Source organism: Lissotriton helveticus, chromosome 9, assembly GCF_964261635.1.
Source record: "Lissotriton helveticus chromosome 9, aLisHel1.1, whole genome shotgun sequence".
Taxonomy (NCBI): domain Eukaryota; kingdom Metazoa; phylum Chordata; class Amphibia; order Caudata; family Salamandridae; genus Lissotriton; species Lissotriton helveticus.
Genome location: NC_136070.1, coordinates 462,282,358 through 462,303,011, shown reverse-complemented (window position 1 = coordinate 462,303,011; position 20,654 = coordinate 462,282,358). Strand labels below are relative to the sequence as shown.

Below are 20,654 nucleotides of genomic sequence, written 5' to 3'. Positions count from 1 at the left end.
CATCTGAGAGATAGGTCTGAAAGGAGAGGCCAGTCCATTCACACAGTCTACTAATAACACCCATCATCTTAGAGAGGGCTCTGACAGGAGCAGGCAGTCCCTCTCTACACACTACTATGTAAATCTGCCATCTGTGAGAGAGGTCTGAAAGGAGAGGCCAGTCCATCCACACACCCTACTATTACAAATTCAAAACTGCAGTGCTCTCGATTTCTCATTTGGTGAGACATCTGTATAGGATACAATAGCAAGGTAGTAAATTCATGGTAACGAACAGTCATCAATATGTTTAGTTTCAGAAATGAAAGTCGTGCATTCTTGGAATACTTCAGCCAGGTTTCTGTTCTTTCAGCATGATCAGTGATGTCTGTTAGAGAGGACAGGGCCCATAAAGGAGCAGAAAGCAGCAGGATCCCTCATTAAACAAGTAGGAGGCTGAAGTAAAAGCTGTGAGTAGCAGATTTAGTTGCAGTTGTAATCGTTTGACCGATAGACACAGCGTGGCCCACATGTTGGAGGAGTCTGAATGCTCTGTGCTACATTAACTTCAAAGAAGCTTCTATCAAACAGCACTGAACCAGAGTTTTGTTCTAGTGATGGTTCACTCAATCCGCTGTCAAAAATAAACAATGAACAAAAGAACAGCATGTCCGTCAACATCCCAGCTCAGGCTGCCATGCTGCTTAAATAAACAAGTGATGGGCTGCTTATAACAAGCATTTGCAATGCAATAGGACTCGCATTTACGTGAGACCTGTTGCATTGCATCACGAACAATGGGAGGGGGAAAGCACGGACAACAGGGGTGCAGTCAGGGTGAGGGGGGAGAAGGGGGCGAGAAGTCTCGGACAAAGTAGTGCTCACAGTCTAAATAACACGTACTGTACTGCGTAACACTCGAAATAAAGGAGCCAGTAGAAATGGGAGACGACAAATGACGACATGGCCCTAATAAGGAGGGACTAACAAACCTCATAATCAATGAGACGGCAGCATTTACGAAAGACAATTACACAAGCCAATTAAAAACATGGGCGGAGAGTGGGCGGAGCTTCCACTCCATACTCCATTAATGCATGCCTCACAAAGCGAGCAGCGCATGGGCACTGCCGCTATAGGCTTGACCTAAAAAGAGCTTGCTGTAGAACTAAATTAATAAATAAAAAAAGAATTATACTCACCAATGTGTGCTCTGTCTGAAATTATTAATCTTTTTTCCCAGTCCTTCAAGCCTGCAATAAGCCACATAATATATGTTTCAATACAACATCTTTATCATCCCAATTTTTACTTCCTGTTTTCTACTTCTTTGTTATTATATGTGTGAATAATATTATCGCAGTTGACTTGTTTCACATTGCATAATTCTACATTTATGAGTAACAGGTTGAGGAGAAATAAATAGAAAACGAAGGCAGAATAGGGGTAAATCCTGACATCCATATACAGTGGCAGCTGCTGAACTTTAGAAGAGTGAAAGTGTTAGCTGTAAAGTAATGCTTCAAATATGGGTGACATACTGAGCAAAGTGAGCAACCCTGAACTCCATTAAGGCAGTTCAGAGTTCCCACCAAGGAAATGTTGGGGGAAAACTGGGTTGACTGATGCACGGCACAATTTTACACAAATTGTCAAAAAATGCACAGGTTCTAAATGGATACCAATAAAAAGTGCAAACACATTTGTGCTATGAGAGGCAAGTTTTGCACTCTCCAGGTGAGTTGAAGTTTAACCTCAACTAGAAGCCTTTGAAGAAATAGTGGCAAAAAAAAATATTTCTCTGCACAATTTTCCTGAAGATCGGCAAAAGGGCTATACATATTACTGGAAGTTAAATGTTAGAGGGAATATCTAGTTAGGCAATTCGACATGAAATATCCATATGAGAACCTTTCTACACCTAATTTTTCTATCATGCCTTTTCCGATGATATGCTCAGCTGTTGTGGTCCCCACCCTTTCCCTGGTTTGTTTGTCTTGCTGCGGCACTCTATATGCTATTCCAGTGCTATTCCAGTGATAAATAGTAATACAGTGCTTATGCTCCCCCCTAAAATATATGTTGTGCCTTGTATTTATCTAATTGTCTTATTCAACCTACCTGTAAGGCCATGGTAGATAGCAAAGACAATTTACCAGTGGCATTTAATCGTATATGCAGGCTGCAATGTGTTAATACTCTACTAATGCAGACTGCAATATGTAAACACTATAACCTTACTGACAAAAATATTTGTCGGCCAGGAGCACACCAAAGTGCTCTGCTTGGGTGGCAGTTTAAAAGCACTTCAGTAACTGATAGGAAGGAAAAGTGCACTTTGCTGTACAAGACAACCTATGTTATAAATTAATATGCCACTCCTAAAATGTGCTTTTTAAGGCCAAATGGCTGGATTCTAGGTATATATATATAAAAAATAGTACACTACATATTTGAAATAGTGTGCCATCACAGTGATTGGATGTCCAAAAGCTCTTTTCACTGTTTAGGTTTTAGTTAGATTCTCCAAAAACAGGCTGGGTCGAAAAGAAATTACATCAACTGGAAGAATGTTATTTTCCTTCCAGTTTTAACAATCTAATTTTTGATAACTTTGTATAATGCAGTTTGCACTGCATGGGACAAAAGTGGGTTAGAAACAGTTTTTCCGCTCATCACAACTCCAAAAACTCAAAGCCCATTCCTATCTCGAGCCAATGTCCTTGCACTCCAATGGGGAATGGCTTGGCCTCAAGGCCTATGAAGGTCGGGGTGTTATCAAAAATTGGCCACATAACCAAGATTAGCCATCGGGGTGGGGTACAGGAACAGTTGAAATTGGACTGAAACTTCTATCTAAAGGTCAAGTGTTTAGTCTCCTGATTGCCTGCATCATAGGCACAAAGAGCAGAAGGATTCCTGACTCCAGCAAGGCCCAGCTGACTACAGAAGATGTGACCTTGAAGGAGGTCATGCTGGACAGAGACATGGTGCCTATAAGCCTCTCCTGAGGTCCTGATGGCCACAGGAGGGACTAGTTGAAACTTTCCCAGCCGTTAGAGAAAATAGGGAATTACAACCTTATTTAGGGTTTGGCCGACAGTGCACTCTGCCACAATCTGGCAGAGTATCTTGTCCAACATATTGTTTAGCTCTTTTTAGAGTCATGAGGCCCACCAGTTTTTCTTTTTCTGACAGTGGATCTCCAGATGTCTCCACTGGATGAAACCCTACACTGATGACTTGATGTAGTTGGGATTGTAGTTGTATGTCCATTAGACCATTCACCATGTTTACAGCGAGAGGAATGAGGTCTGATGTACTTTTTTTCTGTTCAGGACCACATGGGTCCCACTTTTGAAGTTTGAATTAAAAAACTAAAATATTTCCTGAGTGGCCACATGAAACATCGCAGCCACTCAGCAAACTTTTAGTCAAGGGTCATTAGTTTTTTTGTTTGTCAATAACAAAATCCAGGTTTGGGAGTTTGTTTTTGAAAAACAAAGATTCTTGCTGCGGACCACACTTGCAGTGCCTTCAGAGTAACCCCCATGAGACAGCGGTTCCTCTGAAGGCACAAAGATCACAGCTGGCCTGGTAGTGATCTCTAAATATGGTAGACAGAGTTTGGCCATGGTGGAAGACGTAATGTTTTCTGCCACCCTGACAAACCGTTGGCCACCTGCCAAACTCTAAACTTGGGCCCTAAGTCTGAAGGTGGAACTTCAGAATGGGGAGATGCAGCAAATCTATTCCAATAGTGAAGTGACATAAGCAATTACAAAATCCAGCTTTCTCCAACTCAGATCTTGTAGTGCCCAAATCAATCACTTCAGATGAATCACGTTGATGACATATCTCATTTCGAGGGACCTTTGCTGGCCTCTACTTTGTACTTTGTTGTGCTGAAGTATTTTGACTTTTATTTCAGAGTCTAAGTTCAAAGGTAACATCTTTGACAGGGATAGCTTGCATTATCTGACTTAGCCTCCATTGCTGTCAGCCTGAAAACACAACTAAGTACTATGTATCGGGCAAGTGTGAACAGTTGTTTTAAGAAGACACTATTTTCCATGAGGCTTTGCCTTAAAAAAAAATCACATATCTGTTCTTTATTTATTTAATCATTTTGGCATCTTTTTGCTTTTTAACGTATCCTCTATTCCCCTAAAAGTTGTGGGAATTATGTTGTATTGTTTCATGGCTTTATGGTACTGCTTCAACCTAACACACACTTCTCTGGGGCCTGCATGCAAGGGTTGAGTAGAGTTTCACTGAGACATTTATTAAGAGCTAACCAGAGAGTGTTTATTAAGTTGGTAAGGGCTCCTCATACTCAGATTAATAACCCACTTTCTGACATCAGCCAAATGTTTTAATAGAGAATCTATTTGTAGAGGTAGGCTGGAAAACAACAAATAAGTATACAAATCTCACAATCAAAAGCGATATACATCAGAACTAGAAAAGTCTCCATGATTCATATAGTAATGACACTCCTAACTTATACAGAGTGCATAGCTAGCAGACAGCTTATTTGTTACACCAATCTAATATACTCAGGTCACAGACCATATTAGGAACAATATCATATAAACCTATATCAGTATGGATGAGGAAATGCCTTTTAGTATATCATAAAGTAACAGCCAAAGCAATAACAGCCGCTTAACACGGAACCAAAAACAGAGAAACAACAATAAGCCACCTAAGACCAGCATGAATTATCCCTATATTAGCTTTGACTACATTTCAGAGATGCAAGCATTTTGTCAGTAACATAAACTTGCCATTTTCTGAAAATGTAGATGTATAACGATGAAATGCAAAAAAATGCATTTAGCGTAAATAAGCTAATTTCCCTCAAACAGAAGATTCTCATTCCTATGAACAAGAACAGCTTTGTGTCCGTAAAAGCCAGATTTGTTTTTTAGCAAAAACAGATATGATATACAAATATTACCCTTCCTTTTTTTAGTTTAAAAAATATTTTATTGGTTGTTTTCAAGTAAAGCAACACTCACAATACTACAAATGAAAATACACATGGAAACAAACATATGAAAATAGACAAAAAAGTCAATAGTGGCAAATACATTGATTATTCAGGTTGAGGTGGCAGTATGACATTCTTTCATATACAATTGATGTTTGGCCTAGTGTTGTGGAAGCCACCATGGTAGTTATCAATGATTAGAAATGTAACCAATATATTTACCCTTCCTTTTTTTAACAAGCACTCTCATATACTTTCATGTAATACTTGCACTTATGGAAAGATGCAGATTTTCATTCCAATGTCAATAATATCCAATCCCATGGATGTTGATCTTATGTCTGGGGTTCTCACCATCATTGTACTAAGGATAGTCAGAATTTTGACACAAATGGGCATATTTCAAGCATTGTCACCTTTCTTCCATTGGCCCCATCAGGAAACAGTTAGCAAAGTTTTTCTTATGAAGGCCCACACTATGTCAAGGATACCTGTACTGGACTTGTGATAGCTAGAATGTTGTCTGGAAGGCCTTTATCATACTATGGACAGGCCCCTATTATGCCCTGGAGAGCTAGAAAATGCAACAGTATGCAATGGAAGGGCCCACACTTTGCCTTGGAAAACTGGAAAAAGTCTCACCTTCTCAGGGATACACACAACTGCTCTTAGAATTAGGCTTGTGCGTGAGACCTGGTTATTCAGGTGTCATTCACACCTAAGACAGTATTAAGATCTAACTACTCATAGAAAAGTGTTTTTGAATCATACCATGTTTGTCTAAGGATTTCCTCTGTCGAGTGTCAATGAGAATTCCGCAAATTCAAACCTACTTCCTGCTGAACAGTGAGAAACTGAGTACATTCTGCAATTCTTTCTCTCTCTAATTGTAAATCTAGCAAACTACCATACATCCTCTCTACTGCACGTCTAAACCCTTGTTTCCTATTCTGTGAGGTAATCTCTTAAACACATATGGACAATACCATGGATGGAGAATCCAGTATTAACGTATCACAGTCCAAGACTGTGTAGATTAATATCTTGTGTTCTTCTCCTTAGGGTATAATTTCTCTGACACCTCTGCTTTAACATTATGCAAGTGGAAATCATCTGGTTTGCCCCTCAAATGCTATCTTGAGTGGGTTGTGGTGGCTCATATTGTTCACAACGTTATGAGGAGGCATCTTTAGATGAAGATATGGCTAATAATGTGCTACTAGCAGCTAATTTCTTGCATTTGAAGCGACCAGTCAAGGCTGACTGGGTGATCAGCAGCAATCACATATACTTTACCATGTATAACAGGTTTACCTTATCTCTTTTTTCTTGATCTATAAAGGGGTCCAAACAATATTTGGTAGAGTCTTTGGTGATATTCTTACAAGCGGTGTGCTCTAACAGTTCTTTCTGCATGTACACGTTCTATATCCTGCTCCCTTCTGTTAATTTAAAGGCTGCAAGGCATATTGCATCTGTGTCCTCTTCTGAGTTCGATGTGAGAAAAGACAAAGAGGTCTATTGCGATGGCAGACGGAATGGAGTCCGTCCGCCATCATGGTGGTGACCGGGACTGTTCACAATACATGCGGTGGTCCCGCACACCCAATTAGGATGCGACTGCCACCATGGTGGTCATATTTTGCACTTTAACATTGCAGCGGGTGCTGCTGACTGCAGCACCCGCTATGATGTTCAAAACGCATGTTGTGCATTTCACTCCACTGCGTCGCAGGCACCACACGGTGTCTGCCACTTGGTGCAGTGAAATGTATAGTGCACAAACACCACCCCCAGACTCAAGGGAGGCCCGCAACGGGCACCCATAGCCAATTTCCACAAGCCTTTCAATGGCAGTTTACCCGCCATGGAAAGGCTGGCTGAAGAAAGCATCCTAATTTGGCAGACGGTGCCTGCTAGGCACCACCACCATTTTATGGATGTAGACCGCTCCGCCAGGCAATCAGAACGATTACCTGTGGTGGTTCCGTGGCAGACGGTCTTTGCGTCCACCACGGTCGCAGTCTGGATCCCCCTGCCATGGTAATGTGGCTGGGGGGTAAATTCGGTCCGATGGTGGAAGGACAGCCACCACATGGCTGGCAGTGGTGGTCCTTCCGCCATCATAATGGGCCCCAAAGTGTTTTACCACGAGTAGATCTCCCTTAGCCTCCTTCAAGTGTAGATAGACAAGTGGTGTGAAGTGTGGGACAACTGACAGATGGCTTACTGGCCCACCTGTGAGGTAGACTATAGGGAAGGGTCAGTGGTAAGACATCTGCTGCCATGCTTGATTTGTTTATGCGGCCCCCCTTTCCTATTTCTGAGAATTCAAAGAATACGTAGAGGAAAGATGTGACATTACAGTGGCACATTTAAAATTATTTAACAGTGTACCGCAGAGATAAGTTATGCTTTTCAGAGTAAGATTCCTTCCAGCCTGGAAGTCCCAGCAATCCACGAATATGCACTATCTAGAGTTAGGAGCGCGTCACGGGGTGCACAGCACACGTTATTGTCTCAATCCAGGCTTATACATTTATAGACTTAAGTCCTTCTCTGGTATGAAGCAGAAATATGAGGGGTTTTTCTTACAAAAATATCATCTGTTTCCTACTATATTTCCGAATTTTGCTTTTTGCTCGAATGCATTTCGTGCAATCCTTCTTCAAGGGGTCACATTTATTCAAGATTCATCACATCATCCCTGATCTGCAACGCGTCTGAGCTGCAGTATGCCACACAGCAGCCATTTGTACCCGCATACATTTCAGGCAGAACAACCCTAGCCTGGAAAATGAAGGAGATAAGTGAAAAAATGCCTGGAATAATAATTATGAAAGATTATGCTAATACGTGGATGAACATTTCAAACTATTTGCCCCTCTTGCATAAAAAACGTTTACATCACCTTTTTGAACTATTAAAGAGGCACATACAAATATTGTATGTTGAAACTGATTGGCACCTCACTTATTGTTTATATAATAAGGAATGCAAACACAGTTCTATTTTTGAAATGTAAAACACTGAATAGGATCTGTTTCCGTTGCTCTTCGGTAGGTAGAAAAAATGGCACCAAAACAATGTTTGCCATTATATGCATTGAAAACATGTTTACACAAATACACTACAAAAGGTTCAATACTTAGGAGTGGCAGAGTTAATGTCTTCCGTAGCTACATGTAATTTCCTAAAATTGCATCACCGGTAACTCATGAAATGTGCAACATTGAATAGAACACAGCCGATGTTATTTATACTGTGCTTGGGATTCCAATTATGTGAAAACCCTCTGGCTAGACATGGCTGCAAATAGTACGTATATTTATAGCAAGAATTCCAGACACTGAAACTAATATAATTAAAAAAATTGTCATGTGATAAAAACTGTTGCTTATTTTACCATTCGCAAAATGAAAAGTATAAATGTCTGAGTTACGAAGCCTGGGTTTTGTGTAAAGAAATAATTCTAGGGTATATTACATACTCTAACTCCAATGTGTTAGTGCACCAATGAACGCTCATGTTTTGAAAGGTAGTTATTATCATTAGAATACATAATTTCATGACCTCGTCAAACATTTGTGCCGAAAATGGGTGATGTTTGCTCTCTCTCCCTTTCAAAGGCAGCTCTTAGGATCAAGCACAACAGGAAGAAGTGCTTGATTTTTTTAAAATAAAAACAATAAATAAAAAAACGTGCAGAAGCACAAAGTTTTACCTAGGAGCCCGCCACCAAATGCAAAGGTTAGAAAATACAAACACTGTCTAGTCTTGATTTCACTTTATGCCTCTTTCTACCACTCCCTAAACTTTCTTGGCCGGATCACAAAACATTTTTCATTTTCACTATTGTATGTCCTTGCTAGTAGGTGTGGTAGCTCTCAATACTTACCACTTCGATGTAAAGGCATGCGCGTTAAAGGCATATGCGTAGTAACGACCTGCGTGGTAATGGCAATACGTGGTAAAGGCATTGTGTGGTAAAGGATGCATGGTAATAACATGTGTGGTAAATGCTGCGTTGAAAAGGCTGTTTCCTAAGTTAATTAAGTGAAAGACTCTTTGACATGTTTACCTCTGTGGCCTTTGAGATATTAAAAAAAAACTTTTACAGAGACTATAAAGGTGCACGTAAGAAAAAAAACTCCATATAACACAATATTTTTATAATGTATGTCGTTGGGTGAACTTAAATTTGGGGAATGACAACTTGATACGCTGTATTCCTGCTTGTGATTGTGAGATAAGAATAGAAGGGCAGTTTGGCATATATGTTTACCGGGCAGTGCAGTCATCCTGGTCTTTGATAATTGATATTAGGATTAGTGAGATGTTCCGTTTAGGAAGGAGGTAAGGCGCAGCTCCCAGATAGATGTCCATATCAAGTACAGCAACACAGTGCCTATTGGGACGTATGCATAATGTTCATGGTGCCTAATGTACACAGTCATTCAGAAGGGTAGTTAATAGATCTATTCCGATAAGTGACGGGTGTAGAAACCACCTACCAAGTGATTGTGCACTTACTAAAAGGACAGTCCAAAGATGTTCTCCTACATGCACCATAGAATATAGCTGAACCTATTGGGACTTATTCTCAAAAGCATTATGAGCATGGCAAGTAGTACTAAAGAGGTCTTCTATTGCACACACCTATAAGCCTTTGTAAATTGGCCAAAAAGACCAACACTATTATTAAAAGTGCAAATATTGAGAGTCCTTTCTATTTGTTCTACCTGTATATGAGCAGTTACTGAATATTCCCATTTTATTGACATTTAACATTTTTGGTTCCACTTCGCAATGGTATATGAGTATGTCAAAGAGTACTACAGGAGCACTATTTTCTGTATTCCAAAATTCCATTATGGATAGCCCTTCCCACATTTGTTGGACATGTTACAGACATGCCAACAAAGTTTAACAGCTGACTTGGTCACTACAGGGCACATCAAAAAACTTACAATCACATTCAACTTGGAATGCAGCAGTTTATATATTTACTAAGAGCTCACTCCAAAAATGTGCTCCCATGGGTCCAAGAGAATTAAACTACCCATATGTTAACGAAGCAAACAACTCATGGACATGTTTCCATTTAGCATCGAAGTTGTAGGTGTTGGTGCTCTTCACTTGTGTTAAGGATTTAAACCCGGGGGCTCCAACGGGTAGCTCGCCAGTCCCTTGGAATTAGCTCCCTGAAATGCAGCCCAGCACAGTACTCAATTCAGAGGGTCTACTGTAGCCATATTGAAGGTCACTTTGCAAGAAAAGGACAAGATTTTCTTTGAGTGGGTTAAAGCAAAATGGAAAGCGCATATTTGATAGAAAAAACACATATTTTGAGAACCTAACATGCTGGTTTTTTAAAACATAAGAAAATCTAAAGGATATTGAGGCTGAAATTGAATGATAGCTCATACCGAGTGGATATTTGTAGATTTTTGTATTTCCCTTGTGCGTGCGGTCACTTACTGCTGTGGCTGTTATGTCATTAGGCATGGGGAGGCCTTTTAATATTAAAAATCTTTTCCTGACGTTGCTGTTAGTAATCTTGTTTTATGCGATGGGGTCGGTAGGTTTTCTACTAAAATATAACATTTTAAATATCATCCAGGCAAAATATTGTATCCAGAATATAGACTACTGCAATATCATTAAGGTATGTATGTAAAGGTAAATAAAGTTTTATTTACAATCTTAACTCCACATCTATTTATCTTTAAGCTGTACATACCTTGAAGATATGTACATTTTAAGGAGTTTAGAATAATTACTGATAAATGTACTTTTTCTATTAGTTAATATTCTGGATATGATATTTTGTCATCACTCAATAATGTCACATACATCTGGATGACCACAACTAATAGCCACTACTATGATTATTTCGATTGTGGTTACTACTGCAACAATTGCTGAAGGCAGTATGTCATGACTATTTTCACAGATCAGAAGTAACTAAAGTTATAGAAAAGGTTGGAGACCCTGATTTAAATCATGCATATGGTGGATGATTTGGCCATTATTGAAGTGTACTTTTAGGAATTAAATGGCAAATATATTTATTTAAGGGATTGTGTTCAGAGGAAAGAGCTTTTCTCCTGAACACTTGGAAGGAAACCCACCCATGTGAGAGTTACTAAAACTATACTCTTACATGCATTAGGAAAAAACAGTCATGTACTGGCATGTATGGTTCTCTACCCCAAGTGTCCCAGCATTTATCAGGGATTCCATTTGTTTGAATACATTTTTGCATTCCATTTGTGGACTATACAATTTGTTTCGATTTTTGCTGATTCATTTGAAATCGTTCTGCTACTTCGACTTTCTGAAGTGAGTCACTCTCCACTTGGAATTTCACACTCAAGATTCTGTTTTGCCTCCCAGACCCCCCCCCCCCCCCTCAACGTTTCTCAATGTGCATTGTGCAGTACGACATATTTGTTGTGTATGAATATTTTGCCAAAATAGACAACTTCAGCTTTTTTGGTACACCTTGACAGTGTTGTAAACCTGTAGATTTCCAGTTCAGTGATGATTGAACTCCTACCTGGGCTAATCACCAAGATAGCTATGAGTGTGCTACATGGGTAAGTTTAATCTTACACTATTGATTAATTTTACTACTTTTGGCTATTCACCATTTACAAATATATATATATATATTTTTTAACTTTATTTATATCATTTTTCAGACAAAAAAAAATATAAGAACACATACTTGCACAGAATGACATGCACATCAAAAGTGACAGCATGCAGGGACTTCGTATCCATTCCGTCTCCGTAAATGCATCATAAACAACATTTCATCCCCACATGTCCCGCCAACATTATCATCAGACCACAACATATAGTAGTTCAGAATGAAAAGCAGTATCACAGCAACTGAGGGACATTAAGAAACGTACCAGTAATCATGACTGAGATGCTAAATAGATCAGTACAGCGTAGCCCAACAGCAAGGAAGATAGACATTCAAGATGTTCTAACATATAGTTTGCATAGGTAATATCCCAACAGTAGGACGCCACCAGAGGACTATATTAAGCCACCCTCAGCATCCATCAATTACTCCTCCTGCATTAAGGACGAATCAGATTCTCCCTCCTCCCCTTTCAATAGATATGTTTGTAACGGTCCCCACACATCTCTCGGTCTAGAGGCCATCGGTAGTGTCAACGCATAAACAGATGCTTGCTCCTGACAATAAATAATATCCCGCAACCATTCTTAAATGTTGTGGCCCTCCCCCTACCCCACCGGCATGCCACTCTGTGTCTGTCCATCAATAATGCAATATCTAGGAATTTTCTACTGTGTTTGGGTGTTTGTGCGGTATATCCCAACAGCATAATCAAAGGGTCTCTCTCCAATGTAGAACCCAGCATGTGTTCAAGGGCCTCGTGCACCTGCGTCCAGTACTCCCATATCGGCGGACACTGCCATGCCAAATGCAGGAATCCCGCTCCAGCCCTCTTAAACCTGTCACATCTGTCATTATCTGAAAGGTGACATTTTTATTTTTTGGCGGGGGTGTAATAGATACGTTGTAGAAACTTGTAATGTATGACCTTAAACCTACAACTAGCCAATACACATTCTGTGACGCTACAACAATACTTCCATTGATCATCAGTAATCTCTTGCTCCAGATCTTCACTCCAGTGAGTACGAGCCGAGCTATCCACCCCATGCGACTGTGACCGTATGGTACAATACATACCCAACACCAGGTGTTTACCATTTGAAGAGCTTAGTATAAAGTGCAAGGGAGCAAACATTTCCGGCTCACAGGGGAAGTCAGGAAGGATCGCCCTCATGCCCTGCCTCAGTCTCACATATCGGAAAATATCTAGTGGTATGGGGCGTACAACCTGGAACAGATGTTCCACCGTGCACAACTTTCCCTCATGAAACAGATCCCCCCATGTGACAACACGGAGCCGTTTGCACAGGGCTCGAAAGCCCGCTTTCTGTAGAAGGACCATATGTGGGTGGTATGTGAGCGGGAGTCGCAGAGAATACAACTGCGATTCTATGTGACGAGCCATACGTCTCCATGCATCCACTGTGCAAGTTACTGTTGTAAAAGGCGTTTCTATAGCACTCAGAGGGCCGTGTATGAAGCCACTAAGAGGGAGAGGATGTGCCAACCAATCCTCAGTGGCTATCTGTGGCATGTATGGTGTACGAAATCAACAAAGAAGGGAGGTAGAGTAAACGAAGTAGGATTCTTACTCCACAAACTAACATGTATAAACAAAAGGAATGCTACCAAAGGAGATGTGTTACCCAAGGGATATGGGAGCACTCAGTGTTTTTTAAAATACCCCTCACACACCAAAAGGACCCTTGGTGTCATGCTTCATCATCGGGGTCTTCGCACCCCTCTAACGGGATGCGGCGTGCTACGACCTACGACTACGCGGGAGCACTGATAAATGACTATGTGTGGTGCATGTGATAAAGCAAATAATGTGAGTGGTGGTAGATAGTGACTGGTTTAAAAAGTACCTGGCTCGTAGGTGAAAGAATTTTTTTTATTCAAGACCTCGGGCTGGCACTATTAAAAGAAGTGAAGTGCGAGGTAACATCTGTCATGATAATGGACAGTACCTCATGTGTGCGTCGACATGTTTCGGAGCAAACGCTCCTTCTTCAGGACGGGAGCACAACTTCCCCACCTTACTCACGTTTTACTAATTAATAACTCAAAAATTAATGTTAGTTAACAAAAAGTGATATTTTTAAGTGATAAAAAGGCTATAATGTGCCTACAGCGGTTTTTGGCTCAGGATACATGCAATTGCATGACCTGAAAAAGAAAAAGAAAAACAGAAATGGTCACCCAAGTTGTGGGTAGTTCTACAGGTGCAGTCACCTGGAACAAACCATATAGCACAGTTTGTCCTGTAAAAGAAAAAACTCACAAAACATACACTACATGGAACACACAAGACTGTCTGAATTATGATATCAGGGAAATGTAGGTCATACTTAATAGATATGGTTTGCTTGCTTCATGAGCTCACAGGGGCGTCTGGGGGTTAATTGCTATTTTGTCCAATCTGAGTGGAGAGATAAAAGGAGCAAATGAAAAATGAATAAAGGAGTTGATGATCAATTCTTACTCACTTGTTTTGGAAGAGAAGTTCAATTTCCCTGCCAAATATACTCACAGACCGGGGACGAGTATTCACCGTCTTTCCCCACACGCAGCTCCGCTCGAATGGTAGTGCGAGCTTGCTGTGGGTGGTATTTATACCATGTTGTCCTTATTGCTTTAGACAAAATTCCCAATTAGGCGGGTGCGATATTCTGTCCAAATATGGGTTTTCCGCTAGCTCAATTACCGGTTTTCTAGTCTCTTGCACCTAAACCAAATCATTTCATTTGGAAGGGGAAATCCCGTTCCTACTCGGGCGCTGCCGCTTAGCATCTCGGCTTCGCGCATGCTCCGTTGATTCTGTCAAAGGCGCGCATGCTCTGCAAGGAGATATTGGTTAGCAGCGCATGCGCGGTCGTATAGTTGGACGCCTGAGTCTACTGTGCTCAATATGAATAGAGGACTCTGTGGAAATGGTGCCCCATGATCTCGTTTAGGTCAATGCAGGTTGAAGTTAATCAAGAGGGTTAATGAGTTAATTTAAATGATGAGGGATTTCAAAAACTACAGAATTCATGCCTGTATGATACTCAAATAAAAATACAATCGTAGTGTTGCAGTGACAATGGTTCCCATAGGGCATCATTATAGGGGATGGTAGTCTTAACATCACAAGCGATAGAGGGTAACATTACACAATGTATAAGGGTACATGGGTCTTGCTCAGAAAAGGACAGATTATTTGGACCTTCTTAGTTTTTGTGTTGCCCTTAGTTGGATAGTTGTGACCACGGAACATCATCATTGAGTCCATGAATATGCGTGCCCAGGCAAAACACCCATCTTTGTTCCTTTTGGAACAAGCCGTTTTCAGATGGTAGTGATTCAATGATTGTCCACCTTAGGTCATTGACACAATGCTGTTCTTCTAAGTAATGTGTTGCCATCTTGGTGGTGCTTTTTTTGCACCGGACATTACTTTTGTGCTCACTTAGTCTCGTTTTCACTGCCCTAGTGGTCATCCCCACGTATTCCAAACCGCAAGGACAGGTTATTAAGTAGACCACGTTTTTGGTGTTACAGTTAGTGAAACGTCGTTGCTCCCAAGTTGTGCCGTTTCTGAATGTGAGAGTCTTGCTCTTTTTTGTCAGGTGACAACTGCTACAATTGCCACAGGGAAAATTTCCCTGTGGCATGCGGTTTGGAATACGTGGGGATGACCACTAGGGCAGTGAAAACAAGACTAAGTGAGCACAAAAGTAATGTCCGGTGCAAAAAAAGCACCACCAAGATGGCAACACATTACTTAGAAGAATAGCATTGTGTCAATGACCTAAGGTGGGAATCACTACCATCTGAAAACAGCTTGTTCCAAAAGGAACAAAGATGGGTGTTTCGCCTGGGCACGCATATTCATGGACTCAATGATGATGTTCCGTGGCCACAACTATCCAACTAAGGGCAACACAAAAACTGAGAAGGTCCAAATAATCTGTCCTTTTCTGAGCAAGAGCCATGTACCCATATACATTGTGTAATGTTACCCTCTATCGCTTGTGATGTTAAGACTACCATCCCCTATAATTATGCCCTATGGGAACCATTGTCACTGCAACAATACGATTGTTTTTTATTTGAGTATCATACAGGCATGAATTCTGTAGTTTTTGAAATCCCTCATCATTTAAATTAACTCATTAACCCTCTTGATTAACTTCAACCTGCATTGACCTAAACGAGATCATGGGGCACCATTTCCACAGAGTCCTCTATTCATATTGAGCACAGTAGACTCAGGCGTCCAACTATACGACCGCGCATGCGCGGCTAACCAATATCTCCTTGCAGAGCATGCGCGCCTTTGACAGAATCAACGGAGCATGCGCGAAGCCGAGATGCTAAGCGGCAGCGCCCGAGTAGGAACGGGATTTCCCCTTCCAAATGAAATGATTTGGTTTAGGTGCAAGAGACTAGAAAACCGGTAATTGAGCTAGCGGAAAACCCATATTTGGACAGAATATCGCACCCGCCTAATTGGTAATTTTGTCTAAAGCAATTAGGACAACATGGTATAAATACCACCCACAGCAAGCTCGCACTACCATTCGAGCGGAGCTGCGTGTGGGGAAAGACGGTGAATACTCGTCCCCGGTCTGTGAGTATATTTGGCAGGGCAATTGAACTTCTCTTCCAAAACAAGTGAGTAAGAATTGATCATCAACTCCTTTATTCATTTTTCATTTGCTCCTTTTATCTCTCCACTCAGATTGCACAAAATAGCAATTAACCACCAGACGCCCCTGTGAGCTCAAGAAGCAAGCAAACCATATCTATTAAGTATGACCTACATTTCCCTGATATCATAATTCAGACAGTCTTGTGTGTTCCATGTAGTGTATGTTTTGTGAGTTTTTTCTTTTACAGGACAAACTGTGCTATATGGTTTGTTCCAGGTGACTGCACCTGTAGAACTACCCACAACTTGGGTGACCATTTCTGTTTTTCTTTTTCTTTTTCAGGTCATGCAATTGCATGTATCCTGAGCCAAAAACCGCTGTAGGCACATTATAGCCTTTTTATCACTTAAAAATATCACTTTTTGTTAACTAACATTAATTTTTGAGTTATTAATTAGTAAAACGTGAGTAAGGTGGGGACGTTGTGCTCCCGTCCTGAAGAAGGAGCGTTTGCTCTGAAACATGTCGACGCACACATGAGGTACTGTCCATTATCAGGACAGATGTTACCTCGCACTTCACTTCTTTTAATAGTGTCAGCCCGAGGTCTTGAATAAAAAAAATTTCATTCACCTACGAGCCAGGTACTTTTTAAACCAGTCACTATCTACCACCACTCACATTATTTGCTTTATCACATGCACCACACACACCACACATAGTCATTTATCAGTCCTCCCGCGTAGTCGTAGGTCATAGCACGCCGCATCCCGTTAGAGGGGTGCGAAGACCCCGATGATGAAGTATGACACCAAGGGGCCTTTTGGTGTGTGAGGGGTATTTTAAAAAACACTGAGTGCTCCCATATCCCTTGGGTAACACATCTCCTTTGGTAGGATTCCTTTTGTTTATACACGCATGTATGGTGTAGGCGAGAACCAATGATAGGCATAACGAGCTTGCACACTGATATAGTAAATCTCAAAGTCAGGAATATCGAATCCATCTCTATCATAGGGCAGCGTAAGGACCGATCATTTCAGTCGAGGTTGTTTCCCGCCCCACACTAGATGTATTAGCTTAGTGCGCAGTGTTTTGAAGAAGAATGCTCCAGGGTAATAGGGAATATTAAGAAACAAATACAGAAATTGAGGGAGGACAACCATCTTTACAAGGGATGCTCTTCCTGCCAGCGATAGGGGCAAGGAAATCCAGCGTGTGACATTGGATGTCAGCTTCATTATAGCTTTGCCGTAGTTTAGTCAAAGTGTTTCCTCCCTATCCCTAGATACTTGTATACCTAGATATCTCAGGTCAGACTCACACCATTCAACAGGAAAATCTAGTAAAAATTTGGAGACCGCTGGGGTAAGTGGGAAAAATTGCGATTTCCCCCAGTTAATGTTAACACCCGAGAGTTGGCCAAACACCAGAAATTCTCTCACAAGAGGATTAAGATTGTGCTGTGGCTCCCTGACATATAAAGTGACATCGTCAGTGTGTAGCGAAATCAAAATTTATCACTGAAAACACTGAAACGCTCTATCTCGGTGAATCTGATGTAGTCTGGACGCCAGCGGCTCAATCGCTATAGCAAAGAGTAACAGGGACAACGGGCACCCCTGTCAGGTGCCCCACAAAATAGAAAGAGCAGGGGACAGTTGACCATTGATCAGAACTCTAGCAGACGGCCGATGATACAGCAGCTGTACCCAAGATATAAATATGGGAGGGAAACCCCTTCTCTGCAATACCTTAAATAAATTACTCCACTCTACAGAGTCAAATGCCTTAAAGGCATCCAAAAATACAGCAGCTACTGGAAATTCTGGTGCCACAGTCTGTACCAGCGAGAACAGTGTACGCAAGTTGTGAGTAGTGGCCCTGCCTGGGACGAACCCAGATTGTGCGGGGAGAATGATCTTGTCCATGAGGAGTGACAGTCGCGTGGCTATGACCTTTGCTAACATTTTTGTGTGGCAGTTAATGAGCGACAGAGTCACACACCCTGGGAGGTTTCCCTGGTTTTAACAGAGACGTGATGACCACTTTCGAATGGTTTCTTTTGTCAAAACATTGCACCTGAAAGTAGGTATTTGACCGCTTTCTCCTGTATGGGGTCGCAAAAACAATTCTGTTGACTCCCACAGGGATTCAAGAATAGCCCAGGATTATTCTCAGCAAGGGTAACAGAGTTACTACAAATATATGATGATGAGGCATTATCTTATGTCGACGACATCCATCTCACAGATGATGACTGGAGACTCACTTAAAAAGAGTGAACACCATAATACTTGGGTTCACTGCTGAAGGGTACAAATTCAACTTTAAAAAGTCACGAATTGCTCACCTAACTGTCCTATTTTTAGGATACGAATTATCAAGTGAAGGCAAAAGCCTTGCAGACAACTTCTTAGAGAAGTGTGCAGTACTCCAAGCTCCAAAAACGCTGATGAATTTACAATCAATACTAGGTTTCCTGAATTTCGGAAGAACAAACATTCTAAATTATGCAGAGAGGGTTAAACCTCTATATGAATTAATAAAACCTGATTTCAAACCAATTAATTGGACTCAGAAACACACAGAAATTTTAAGATCATTACAAACAGACATGTTAACTAAAACAAAATTGCAAACACGCGAAAACGTACGCAACCTTGTAATCCGAGTCATCCCAGGAAGATGCGGATTCACGTACCTGACCTCTAATGAGGGAGAAACGGTACCAATAGCTTACAAATCACACTTGCACACCGAAGCTGAAATGAAATTCAGTTCAACTGAAAAAATTCTAACTGCGGTTCAAACTGCTATAGCAAAAGAAAGAGCCCTAGTCCAAGGGAGAAACATATCTGTTTTGACAGCAGAATCAGCCCTCGAGGCAGTAACAAGACCACACATTCCAAATGCTGTGGCATTAGATCCAAAATGGATACAATGGGAAAATGTTCTTGCTGCAGAAGACGTGAAACACGCATTTGATCCGAAAATGAAAAAACTAGAAGATCTAGAATACGAACATGAATATCCTCTGCCAATCGAAATTCTGCCTCTCGAACAGTACAGCTGTGTAATCTACACAGACAGATTTGCACAACACTACGATGTGGATAAAAAATCTTACAACGCAGCGTGCGCGATCGTTAAAGGTCGCTGGCGCTTATTTATTTATTATTTATTTTATTTTTGACATTTGTAGAGCGCGGCGAATACCCGCAGGCGTCTCGGCGCTTAGGTAAATTCAGACCGATAATAACAAAAGCTGAATCACTCCGAAACTGTGCAGCTCAGCGAGCTGAAATAAGATCTTTAAGGATGGCGCTTGAAAATGCCGATCGTGAATTCCCAATACTAATAGTGTGCGATTCACATTACTGCGTCCAGTCTTACAATAAGAGCATGCAGACCTGGATTCAAAACGGTTACAAAGATGACACAGGTGCCACAATCAAGCATAAAAAACGTTGGGAACAAGTAGTTATTTTGCAGAAAGAACTACGAAAGACTCACGTGATACATACACTGAGTCATCAACGTGATGGCGTTCACGTTGTCGTGTATTTCTATAGGTTCTGAATCGATCCCCCTATTCCTGACCATATTCTGGTTAACCTACCTAGCTAGTTAACTAACAGTCAGCCCATGAGGCAAGAAATCCCCCATGATGCAGATACCGTTATCTGACGCAGTCACACTACGGCACAGGAACGTGTTATCTGATTAGGTCATAACGCTTGAGATCTAATTAGACAAGCGACATTCCTCCAGCCCCTGATAAGGCATACGACGTTCTCATAACAAATCAAACCTATGACAACCTGGATAATCCGTGCGGCCATTGTTTTGATTTCACAGAGAACTTTAGTAAAGAATGTGCTAACGAGCAAGTCGTATGACATCTTTGTTGACGTACCTATGTCCATTCTTACGTCAATCCCGGCACCTTTAAGGTATAAATATTGCCGACCTTGCCCTATGCAAACACACGCGTGGTGACAAGACGGAGCAGCCATACTTGCCGAAGCCGAGAGCAGAAGCAGACCCCGCAGGCAACAGCCCCGCCTTCCTGACGCGCTGAGAGACGCGCTGCTATCTCAAGCCGAGAGACCCAGCACCGGCGCTTCTGGGCAGCCCTCGCAGGCAGCCTGGAATATCGAGAGCAGAGAAAGAGATACCATTCCTCATTCATCCTAAATTCCAGGTACAGAACTGAATAACCCCTCCTAGAGAATTCTTTAGTTATTCACTTGGCAAAAACAAACTTAACTTAAACTGTAACTTTCTATTCCCGCCCACGTATTAGACTTAGGTCAGGTACACGGGGTAGGCGTATTTAGAAACACCAGTTGAGTACGTTTAGTCAAATGTACATGTG

The 20,654-nt window shown here is 41.3% G+C and overlaps 1 protein-coding gene across 1 annotated transcript in view; it reads right to left on the bottom strand.

Annotated features, from left to right (window-relative positions):
• The window catches only part of ADSS1 (adenylosuccinate synthase 1), a 475,994-nt gene that overhangs the window by 221,005 nt on the left and 234,335 nt on the right, over nt 1–20,654 (bottom strand). The window contains exon 4 of the mRNA XM_078660279.1: nt 1,182–1,232. Coding sequence (XP_078516405.1) covers nt 1,182–1,232 — 51 coding nt within the window. The remainder of the gene's footprint in view (nt 1–1,181; nt 1,233–20,654) is intronic.